At 51.4% G+C, this 11,756-nt stretch overlaps 1 protein-coding gene across 25 annotated transcripts in view; it reads right to left on the bottom strand.

Annotated features, from left to right (window-relative positions):
• HAGHL (hydroxyacylglutathione hydrolase like) overlaps window positions 1–11,692 on the bottom strand; it is a 73,801-nt gene extending 62,109 nt beyond the window's left edge. For 10 of the 25 annotated variants that reach the window (XR_014785608.1, XR_014785610.1, XR_014785606.1 and 7 more), the window contains exons 1-4: window positions 6,969–7,448; window positions 5,756–5,891; window positions 2,354–2,418; window positions 1,986–2,181 (exon numbers count right to left, since the gene is read on the bottom strand). Coding sequence is in view for 15 of the 25 variants with exons in the window: in XM_084818968.1 (XP_084675094.1) it covers window positions 1,986–2,181; window positions 2,354–2,418; window positions 5,756–5,860 (366 nt within the window). In the remaining 10 variants the exon portion in view is untranslated. Of the gene's footprint in view, window positions 1–272; window positions 1,006–1,451; window positions 2,182–2,353; window positions 2,419–5,755; window positions 5,892–6,968; window positions 7,449–7,472 lie in introns of those variants that run through there. The other 15 variants (XR_014785613.1, XM_084818971.1, XR_014785614.1 and 12 more) reach the window with 13 other exon arrangements.
• Window positions 11,693–11,756: the final 64 nt, after the last annotated feature.

Genomic DNA, 11,756 nt, shown 5'->3' with positions numbered 1-11,756 from the left:
TGCAACAGTGGCCAGCAGCACCCACAAGCGGGGCATGGGAGGGATGGCTCTCTCCTACCGCAGGGGTGCAAAACGCGCGGCCCACCAAGCTGTTTCTGGCAGCCCATCGGAAACACACATGCGGCATCTGTTGCTGCTGCCAAAAATGTTGGGGCAACACTGTCTGGGGTTCCCCACTCCAGCAAGAGAAACCTCAGGCGTTCCAAAGCTAACGCTAGCGACAGAATCTCTTCCCTTACCTCCGGTCTCTGTTGACAAACAAGAGGTTGACTGCTTCTGAATATGGAGGTTCTATTATGCTGTCATGGCTAACAGCCAGTAATGCGAGGGCAAGGAACAACATAAACCAGTCTTCCTCAACCTCCAGATGTGTTGAACTACAACTCCCAGCATGACAGTTGGGGTGATGGAAGTTGTAGTCGAACAAATCTGGTGGTTGGGGAATGGCAGGATTGCGATTTTTCATACACAGAGGCACATACAAGCCCTAAATGGCTTGGGGCCAGATTATCTGCAGGACCACCTCCTCCCATACGTGCCTGCCCAGACCCTAAGATCATCCTCAGGGGTCCTTCTCCATGAGCCCCTGCCAAAAGTGAGGCAGGTGGCTACCAGGAAGAGGGCCTTTTCTGCTGTGGCACCCGGGCAGAAAATAAATTATTTATTTAATTACATTTTTATACTGCCCAATAGCTGATGCTCTCTGGGCAGTTCAAAATCAAAACCATAAAATACAACTTGAAAAACATAATATAAAACTGTTAAAAGTTTAAAAATACCCGGTAAAACCAAGGTGAAACCCAGCAGCAGTTACAGCCCAAGAAAAGCCTGTGTGAAAAGGTGTGTTTTCAGGAGGCGTTTGACAGACGTTACATTTTCTGCCTCCCGAACTGCATGGGTGGGCCACTACCAAGAAGGCCCGCTGTAGAGGTTCTTCATGGCGACCTTCCGTTCTTTTTGGAATGACCAGCAGCCAGGACCTCCTCTGAAGATTTTAGATGTCGCCTAGGCATAGGCAAGAGAAGCGGTCTGCTAGGTACCCTGGTCCCAAGTCGTTTAGGGCTTTATATAATAACCTTGTACATGGCTCAGTTCTGGAGCTTAGTTCTGGCTCGTATTTATGCCCAGATTCTCTCATTAGAAGACTCAGGAAAGACACTGGTAATAATTCCACCAGGGAGCACTGCGGTGAGCCAGCAGGTCTGATTTCTGAAGCTTCAACAGCTATCCAAACCCATTTTCTGGTGGACTCTATCCAATTCCCTTTCCATCAGAGCAACAATGTAAATGACCAGGGGATGGATGCACCAGCTCTTGTGCAAGCCAGCTAGATGTGCGTGTGCGCGTGTGTGTGAAGAATGGGGCTCTACATGGGCAACATATCAAAAGCAACGCAGCAGCACTCATCCACACTCAGAAGCACCTAGGAGGCTGCTTTATACGAGGACCAGCTAGCCTAGAATTGCCTGCTCTGACCTGCGTGCCACCATCTCGGGCAGAAAGGGGGCTTTCCCATCCCTTGCTACCTGATCCTTTTTTACCTGGAGATCCTGCCAGGGACCGAACCTTGGGCATGCAAAGCGGGGGCTCTGCCACTGAGCTACGACCTCCCCTTGCAAAGGAACGCGAGCCCTTGGGTGCAGGGATTCCTTGTGCCACAGCGGCTTATTTATTTCAGGAACACGGGAAGCTGCCTTGTACTGGGTCAGACCCTTGGCCCATCTAGCCTGACTGGCAGCCATGGCTCTCCAGCATTTCAGGCACGATCCCTCCCTAGCCCTCCCTGGAAACGCTGCCGGGGACTGGACCTGGGGCCTCGTGCATGCCAAGCAGGGGCTCTGCCGCGGAGTGATGGTCCGTCTTTCAGCGACTTCAGTTGCTCTTCCCACAATTCCTAAAAGCAAGGCTATCCAACGAGGTGGGGATGGAAACAAGAAATAAGGGGCTCTGCATGTCTCTCGCTCTGTCCCTCCCCTGCCCCTTACCTTTAACTCCTCCTTGTGTCTCACTGGGTGCGTCAGTGCTCCCACCCGCTCGTCCCCCCCGAACACTGCCAGGCCAGAGTGCAGCTTGGCCAGCTCCTCATTCCCTCGAGCGTGATCCCTGGACAGGCAGAAGACGAGGAGATGGGCCCTGTTAAAGGTGCCATGGAAGAAGCAGCACCAGCCTTTCTTCTGGGGACTGGAAAAATCAGCAGACAGGGGACAAGGTGCTAAGGAAATCTGTCCCGGCACACCCCAAAGTGTTTTCTTCCTTCTCCCCACTGATTTGGGCCACCTTGAACTCCAGTGCGGAGAAGGGCATCTTCTCTCCCCAGGTGAGTGAATAAAAGGACCGTGTTGTGTTCACTCACCAGTGGTGGTGAGTTGTCAGGATCGCTTTCAGAGTGACGTCTTCTTTTCTGATGATTTCTAGTAACTGAAAAAGGGAAAAACCATTGGAGAAGCAGCCTGAGGGTGCAACTCTGTGTGACATGGAAGATCTGTGGTTAGGATCTCAAGTTCCTTTCTTTTTCTTTTTTTTAGTTAACAGGGCTGGGGGCAGGATTGGATCCCCCATGCTGGCATCCCAATTAAAATCCCTCCCCAAATGCCATTTGCCTTTGTGTGTGTGTGGGAATATACACGTATCTGTATGATATCTGAAAGTTTTCCTCACTGGGGTAGAAAGGAGCTTTGGCAGGGGGGCAGTTTTAATCGGGAAAATGGTGTAGGGAGAATAGGTATTATTTATTCATTCATGTATTTATTATTATTAACCACAGGAAATCCAAGGTATGGCTTTTCCCACCTCATGTCCAGTTTGGCCCTAAATGCTAGGAAGGATCTTCTCATTTGGGGCAATTATCTCAATGGTTCATTACAAGTCTTCATCCTGACCTAAAATCCTCTATGGGTCTGAGTAGCTTGTTTCCCAAACTTGAATGGGTATATCTGAGATTCACCGGATCAAGAGAGAATACAACGACATGAAGGACAGACCCCACTCAGTGATAGCTTTGCAATTCTTTACCAAGTGCTTTGGGCTTCAAGGATTAAAGTATGGATAGTGGTCCCTGGAACTTCTCTCAAGCCGGACAACACAAAGTTGGTATTAAAGAATCTCTCTCTCTCTCTCTCAAACAGTCTAAGAAAATAACAAGCTTTAGCCAAAATGAGGCAGGTTACAAACATCCCTAAATATACACAAGTTATGATCTACAACTGCTTAGTAGAATATCAGAACTTTCTCTCTGGGATTGCCGCAACTCTATCCTGCTCAGCATTCTGGCTCCTATCATGTCTAAGCAGGTATTTGGGGGAGCTCACCAGCCATGGGTAACCCCCTTTAGGAAGTCTCCGACAGCCCAGAAGTATTGTGCCACTGCACAAGGGGGCTCCACTGAGCTGTAGATAGTCTGGGCAGAATTCTACAACAGATTATTAAACCGTTTGTCTACGAGCGCCTAGGAAAGAATGGATCGATAACTAGGTGCCAGCATGGGCTAATTAAGTCAATAAGATCAACTTTATCTCCTTTTTTGATAGAGTTACTAGTCTGGTAAATCGTGGCAATGCAGTGGAGATAGTATAGTTTGACTTCAGCCAAACACTTGACAAAGTCTTCAGTGATGTCCTTGTTGACAAGATGGTAAACTGTCAGTTGGGCGATACTAAGGTGAATCCACAGCTGGTTGAGTGCTCCTTAATGACTCTGCGTCAGCCCCAAGGGATGTCTCACGTGAAGTGCCACAGGGCTCTGTCAGAGGCCTTGGGCACACAAAAAACCAAAGGTACAAGCTGAATATGAGCCAGCTGTGCAGTGCAGCTGCCAAAAAAGCAAATGCAATCCTAGGCTGCACTAACAGAAGCACAGCAACCAGGTCAGAGGAAATAACAATTCTGCTCTATTGTGCATTAAACTGCATTTGGAGTACTGTGTCCAGTTCTGGACACCACATTGTAGGAAGGACACTACAAACGAGGATGGTGAGGGGTCTGGAAACCAAGCCCTAGGAGGAACGGTCGAAAGAGCTAAGCATGTTTAACTTGAAGAAGGGAGGATTAAAGGAAGGCGTGGCAGCTGTCTGATTAAGTAATTAATTAATTACATGCCTATCTTGCCATTCCACTAAAAATATTGTTCAAGGCAGCTAAATATCTGAAAGGCTGTCCTGCAGAAGATGGAGCAGGTGTGTTTCCTGTTGCACCAGAGGGCAGGATAGAAGCAGCAGGCGGAAACGGAGGCCAGCAGATCTGGCTAAACACTAGGAGTAATGGTGAGAACTGCTCTACGATGCGGCACATCGGCTTGGGAGGAGGCGGGCCCTCCTTCCCCAGAGGCACTGAAGCAGAGGCTGGATGGCTGTCTCTTAGGGGTGCTGTAGGCCGTAGTTACATCTTGCACTGAGCAGGGGGCTGGACTAGGTGACCTCCAAGGTGCCGTCGAACCCTATAATCCTAAGAAATAGGTCTTGCCTTCAGATCCCCCAAATCCAGGCAGGCCTCTTGCAGCACCCCCTCCATCTGAGGACATCAGCAGCTGCTACTGCGACGGCAGAAGAGGAGGCCTAAGGTTGCCAAATGACCAGCAGACACAAAACAGCCTGGCCTGCTCCTACTCCTTTAACAACCGCTCGAATGGCAGAAACCGACAGGTGAAGCTTTTCACGGTATGGAGATCAGCGTCGTCCCCTGCTGCTGGGAGATGACGTGGCTGGGGAACAGGGGCCAGGGGGGAAGGCTGGCTGCTCCTACGAAGGTGCTGGTCTTGACCAGGATGCCCTCTGTGGCCTTTCCTGACGATCTGGTCAGCCACCACCAGACTGGCCTTGCTGGGCGCAGGAGGAAGCCACCAAGGGGGCGGAGGAGTCCTCGGCGGCTTGAGCTTGTTTGCTTCCCATCATTTTCTCATTTGCTTTCCATCCCGGAACGGGTAACAGCGTTGGTGACTTAATTTTCACCCATATTTATTTCTTCATTAAAAGATGTCAAAACCGCCTCCGTATATTTAATTTCCCTGTACCTATTTTTTTTTAAATTCCTAATGTTTGAAAAATGATATAGTTTCAGACTCCAATCTTGAGTTGACTTTGTCAGCTTTTTATTTTCTCCACTGAAGAGATTTTCTATGGATTTCCTCCACCATCCTGCCCATGTGAACCGCCACTCACTCCACTCACAAAAGTGAATGAAATTCCACAGCAAAAACATGGTATATAAAACCAACCAACGAAAACCGCATAACACCTTAAACACGAGCCGCAGCGATTAGTCCATAGTACAGCAATGAATAAGGCACCCCCTCCATCCACAGGGCTTTCTACCATCAACTGTCCTGTGGGTCGGATCTTTTTGAGTTGTTAATATTGACTTTAAATGGTTTTTATTAATGTCTTCCTTGTAAGCTGCCTTGGTAGGAATTTATCCTGAAAGGCCAAATGTAAATAATTGTAATAAATAAAAAAATAAAATTTAGATTGAAATAAACATGTCTTCAGGGTTGTCTTATATGGGCATGTAGTATGTGCACAAACAGTATCCAGGAAGTCGGAACAGAGGTCTTGCAACAGTTCCCCATTAAATGCTTAAGCGCACACCAGACAGCAGACCCCCAGCCAGTTCCAGCTCTGAAAGGCTGAGAATGCTAACTTCACTTGGTTATTTTAGAGGGCTCAGCACAATGTTTGAAGCACTTGCAACCCCAACCTAAATCTCCTGGCCCAGGACTTGATCACTCCTAAATTTCTTCCAGGCCTATTTGGATCCCCAGTTACCCTCTTGGGAACAGCAGCGTCCACTGCAACGGCATGCCGAGTGCTTTCTTCGATGATCAGGTACATATAGTTATCTTCCAGGACTGAAATCACTTTGACCTTCATGCTCCGTGAAATTGAAGGTCACGCGAGCCAGCTGCGAGAAGGAAAGCCAGATTAAATAAGGAAAGTAAACTTGCACCTAATTGCAACTGTTCTCCTTGCATTGTCTTTTTTATTGCAACACTGTGAACTGCTCCGGAGTCTCTGGAACGCCTTCCCAAAATTGCTACATTGTGCAACTACGAGGGCTAGAAACTTTCTGTGTATTTTAGATCCGCATCTCCCAGAATACTGAATGCTGCGTTATATCCACTCCCTGCCCGCCCAGGACTCTCCAGCAGGGAGCCCACAACACAATTTTAATTTTTGCACGATTTAGACATTTGTACTCATAATAACAATAATAACGACAATTATTATTATTATTATTATTATTAATAATACTAACATCTCCATTCTTACACAAAGGACATATATATGCACGCTAAGCACAGAGCAGTCTTCTCCAACCGGGCGCCCTCCAGATGTGTGGGCCCACAATTCCCACGATCCCGAGCCTGCATGGCCAAGGATGGGAGTTGTAGTCCCACACATCCAGAGGTGGCCAGGTTGACGGAGGCTGGCTCAAAACACCCCCCATCCCGCCTAGGCCGACGTAAGCTGCCCTCCCCGACGCATTCGCCCTGCCACGCCCCGCCACCCCGGCCGCCTCTCCTGGGGAACATTTGGGGAAGGGGCTGCCCCTCTCGCCACGCCCCGATCCCGAGGAGTCGGCAGCCTGCGCCCAGGAAGCCTCGGCCCGGGAGGGCGCCTTCCGAGGGGCTTCCTCCCATCGTCGCCCTCTCGGGGGACCCCACTCGCCCGCCCCCCAGCCCAACGCGGCGGAGCCCCCTCCCGAGGCCGCGCCGCGCCCGGATCGGGCCCGAAGGGCTGCGCCTTCCCGCGGCGCGCCCGTCGGCGGCCCACCCCTCCCGCGCGCAGCCGGGCTGACTCCCGAGGAGACGCGGCGCGCAGGGCCGGGGAGGGCCCCCCGGGCTGGGAACGCCGCCGCTGCGTCCTCCGCCAGCCCGAGGAAGGGGAGCCGCCCCGCCGCGCCGCGCCGCTCCTCGGGGCCCGCCAGCCCTCCCCGCGGCTGCCGGGGGGCCCCGACCCCCGCGCGGCTCCTCCTTGCCTGGGGCGCCGCGGCAGCCGGCGGACGGCTCCGTGCGCCACGGCGGCCGGCCGCCCGCCTCGCCTCGCCTCGCCTGGCCTGGCCTGGCCTGCCCGGGCCCGGAGCCAGCTGCGCGGCCGCCGCGGCGACAGGCGCGCCCGGGGCGCCGCGCCTCTGAGCGCGCGCAGAGCGCCTTCCCTTCCGCGGACCTGGCCCCCGCTGCGGTGAACTCGCGGCGGGGGCGCTCCCCGACGGGCCTCCGGGAGACGCCGCTTCGCGGGCGAGATGCGCGGCACGAGGCGTGCGAAGCCGCGGGCCTCCAGACGCTGCTGGACGGCCGCGCCAAGCGCGCCCGGCCGTCGGCGCTCCCCGCGGGGCCGCGCTCGCGTGGCGGCGCAGCCCTGCGCGTGTTTAGGCAGAGGACAGCCCTACAGTGCCCGGCGTGCCCTAGCCAGCTTGGCTAGCTGGGCCATGCTGGGCACTGCAGGACCCCCCCCCCCCGCCTAGACATGCGCAGCGCTGCACCTTTATATGCAGACGGGCCTCCCAAGTTCAGCTGTCCGGTGCGGGGAGGCGGATGATGGAGGAGATTTCTCTGTCCCCGGGACCGTGCAGAGAGCGGCTGTTGCTATCCAGGCAGGCAGCCCCGCCCTCCTTCAGAGGCCGCAGCCGGGGCCCCTCCCACCCGGTGCCCTCCGGATGCTTTGGACTACACCTCCCAGCAGCCCCAGCCAGCATGGCCAATGGCCAGGAGTAATTGGGAGTCATAGCCCCGAGCATCTGGAAGGTACATGGATGGGGACGGCGGGCACATCATCAGGGCAGCTCTGTAGGAGAATGTTTTGAAACATAAAACAGTGCATCGAAATAACCCTCGGCTAGCTCCTTCAGAGTTCTGAGTGAAACCCGGAGCGGCTTCCCCACCCCACTGCCATCGGGCCCACCAGCCTCCACTGCAAGAAAGGTTTAGAAGCCTGGGAATATAAAAGGGTCTTTGCTTGACCCGGGAAAGACACCCGAGTGGGCCTGACCAAGCTCGGGGGGGGGGGGAGCGCTCCGATGGCAGGGCACCATCCCGGGAAAGCCCTGGTGCGGGAACTGGAGAACAGCCTCGGATGGGCGTCTCAAGGACGGGGCAGGCACGGAAGGGGTAGTTCAGTGGGACAGGACACGCTTGGAGGCCGGAGCTTCGAGGTGGAGCCGAGACAGACTTCTGCCTGAGGCCAACAGTTGGTGTAACCAGGGATGGGATCCGGATGTTGGCCTCCGAGTTCCATCAGCCCCAGCCCCCATGACCAAGGAGCCAGAATCCAACCACATCTGCACTCCAGGTCCCCGCCTGTTGTCCAGATGGACCCATGGCCTGACTCCGCTTAAGGCAGCTTCCTGTGTCCCCAGCACAGGATGAAGTCAGCTAGTCCTCCGCACACCCAGCTCAAAATGGGATGGGAAACAGTTCCCTGCCAGATTCCTGCTTCAGCAGGCCGACATTAAAGGCAGGAAGGCCAGAAGAAAGGAAGCAGCCCAAAGCGATTTTGCATCGGAACATGCAAGAATGGAAGGCTGCAAAGGCTTTCTATGCGATAAAGTCAGCCATGTGCATTCCTTCCCAACTCCACCTTGCATTTTTTTCCTCCTTCGAAGGCTGCTCACAGCTTTGGAGGCCCCATGGAAGGCAGTTTCTTCCAAGGAAGAAAGGCTGAGCCAGGGCCAAGCCCTTTCATTTGCCCAGAGGCTGCATGTCCCAGGGGAAACTGTGTAAGATGCTGAGGGGGGTATGTATGCGTGTTACATGCAGCAGCCAAGCTCATCGAGATGCCCCCAAGTTCCTCTGCAATATTACAAGGACTCTTGGATTGTGCCTTTCTCCGCTTGTGCCACCCAAGCACAGCTGCTCACTCAAGGGATGGGATTAAGGCCAGAGAGCTAAAAACTTGCTTTATTTCAAAATAAAACAGCAAGACACAGAAGCATCCGAATTCTAGTCCCGCACTTGGCATGTTTTCAGCAGTTGTGCATAATTGCAGAATACACACGGTTCTCTTGACACCCAGGCAACTTGAGTTGTGTGACTTTGGGTGATGTGTTTGCTTTCTTCAAATATTTTAAATACATAAATGAATATTAGGACACTTTCTGGACACCCTGTCTATATAGTCAAGAATCCCAGTGGGTTTCGGCTAGCATTCCCCAACCTGGTGCCCTCCGAATGTATTGGACTACAACTCCCGGCATCCCCGAGCCAGCATGGAAGGAGCCAGGTTGGGGAAGGCTGGTTTAGGCTAAAACCAGCTCTCTTCTCATGGGAATATCTAAAACATGGAAATATTTCTCATCATGTAAGGAGAACCTTTTCTTCTAGGCTCAGCCAGTCCTTGCTAGTGGAAGTCTTCGCTCCAAGAATTAGAGGCAGAACCAGAGTTTAGTGCAAGAGATGTTTATTGACCACAGATTAGGACACAGTCATATATTCAAACTAAAGGTTCTGGCCCAACTTAGAACCGAGGCCACGAATGGCCAGCAGCATTAAAAAAAAGGGGGGGGGAAGATGTCATTCCGCCCCACCCCTGCAATTTCTCCTGCCATGGCATCCTAGGATGACTACAGAGTGCACAGGGTTACAGCAGCAGTCAGAGCCATTTCACGCTATACACAGCACGAAGCAGCTGAGTTCTGGGTCCTGCCGTTTCAGAATGCAAACGAGGGTCATCATCGATTGGGATGTTCGCCTGCCAAACCAACAGACATCCCCTTTCTGGCAGGAAACAAGCCTTTAAAAGGGCAACATGGAAGCTTTCTCTTCCTGTTGTGCTAGTGTACTCCATGAAGGAGATTTTTAAAGGAGCATTTGAAGACAAGGTACTCCATTAGCATCCTGATGCAGTAATCTAAAACTGTACACTTCATTCTGTGCAACGTGTAGAGTGGCTACTAGGAAGAACCAAGCAGGTGGCCCCCACACTAGCGTGGGGGGGGGGGGCGAGGGAGAACCAAAACACACATGCCCCTTCTTTTGCAACCTATGCAACTCAAATTCAAGGCATGCCTGTTACAAACTTCAGCTGTTTTCTACAGCATTCCTGACTTCCCTCAAAGAACCCTCAAGAACGAGTGTTACGAGGATACACTGAGAATGTTGTGCTGAGGGATCCCCACCATTCTCACAGGACCCCAATTCTAAGGGTTCCACAGGGTGTGTGGGGAAGCCATGGTAATTCTGAAACCAGCTGAAGTTATTTACTGATTCCTCCTTACTCTGGTCCTGTTAGTTTATCTCTTTTATAGTAATATATATTATATATATTTATATGTACACACACAGCTGAATCAACAGGGAATGAAAATTCAAGCAGGTTGGTAAGTGGTTGTCTATACTGAAGGATTTCTAAGCAATACTATGCTTTGTTAGCTTAAAAGGGGGGCACATCGAAATTTAAATCACTTTGAAGCCATTTTGTCACTGCTCCTCCCACACACACACAAAGAACTCTGGGAATTTTAGTTTTGCTACGGTGTTGAGAATCACTTCCTTGATCCACATTTCCCAGAATTCTCTGGCTAGGAGCCATGACAGTTAAAAAGGATTGAAACTTGTTTTTTAAAAGTGCAGTGTAGACATGTCCAAATAAACTATACCACTGTCAAAAATTGCATCTTTCCTCTGTACAGAGATATAGGGACAAGGGGAAAAGGTGTTGGTCAGACCTTCCTCAGGCTCCAAAATCTTATTTTTAAATAAGAGTTGGATAGGAATATAAGATCCATTTGGCTGCAGAGTTACTCCTGAAGTGTTCAGAGCACTGCTCGAAGACCGTCATTTACTCCAGACATACTTTACATCTGCCCTGACAGTTTACTGCTGTAACATCCACATTGTTGACTCAATGTTGAGTCAGCTGTCAGTGTGGACAGTACAGAGGTACTGCTGCTATTTAATTAGTTTACTTGTTACATCACTAGAAGCACGTCAGCAGGGGTCATCTCCTCTCCCTGGATTCTCAAGTGTGCTCATTTAGTGCCTCTACACTCCATAAGCATATATCCAGAGCCCATGAAAGAACTGCACATCTGTCCGCAAGTCAGAAAGATCCACAAAACTCCCCTGAAAACACAACTTTTTGGATGTGCCTAAAGAAGGTCCGGGTGTGCTATTCCCCAATCTGGTATCCTCCAGAAGTTTTGGACTACAACTCCCAGAATTCCTGACCATTCCTGATAGGCTGACTGGGGTTGAAGACCAAAACATCTGGAGGGCACCTGGTTAGGGAAGGCTGGTCTAGGAGGAGGGGCGGAAAGGTGCTTTCGGTCAGGAGGCAATAGCATATGCGCAAGACCTGGTGCATGCTCAGCCAGTGCTCCTGGTGGGGGGGTTTGCCATAGCAGCTTCCTCCACAGAGCCAACCAGCCGGACTTTAACCTCCTCCAAGGTCAAAAAGACATTGGATGGCTGAGCACTGGGACCAATAAAGAAAACGGAAAAACAAGAACATTCATGCATCTAACTGTTGTGCCCCAAAGGTATAAAATCAAATGAATACATTTCAATCCTCACAAGAACAGGTAGTCTTTTTCGGGAAGCAACTGCATGGAAGGAGAAACAAAACAAGAACAAAAAAAACAATGGGCTCTGATCTGCTTTTCAGTTCTACAGGCTGAAACTCAAATTTGCATTTCAAAGAAATCCCAAACCACTTGGGCAGAGTTCATCCAAATTTTGCCCCAGCAACAAAACCAGGGCAGCTCTTCTCCCCCTGCTGTCACATCCACAGTAGTTTCATGCATCACTAAAAAATAAAAAGAGTGACTATG

The sequence above is a fragment of the Heloderma suspectum genome, chromosome 12 (genome assembly GCF_057233095.1).
Source record: "Heloderma suspectum isolate Gila_16-S chromosome 12, 16-S_ref, whole genome shotgun sequence".
In the NCBI taxonomy this organism is placed as follows: Eukaryota; Metazoa; Chordata; class Lepidosauria; order Squamata; family Helodermatidae; genus Heloderma; species Heloderma suspectum.
The sequence above is the reverse complement of the archived record's forward strand: the minus strand, read 5'-3'. Positions and strand labels throughout refer to the sequence as shown.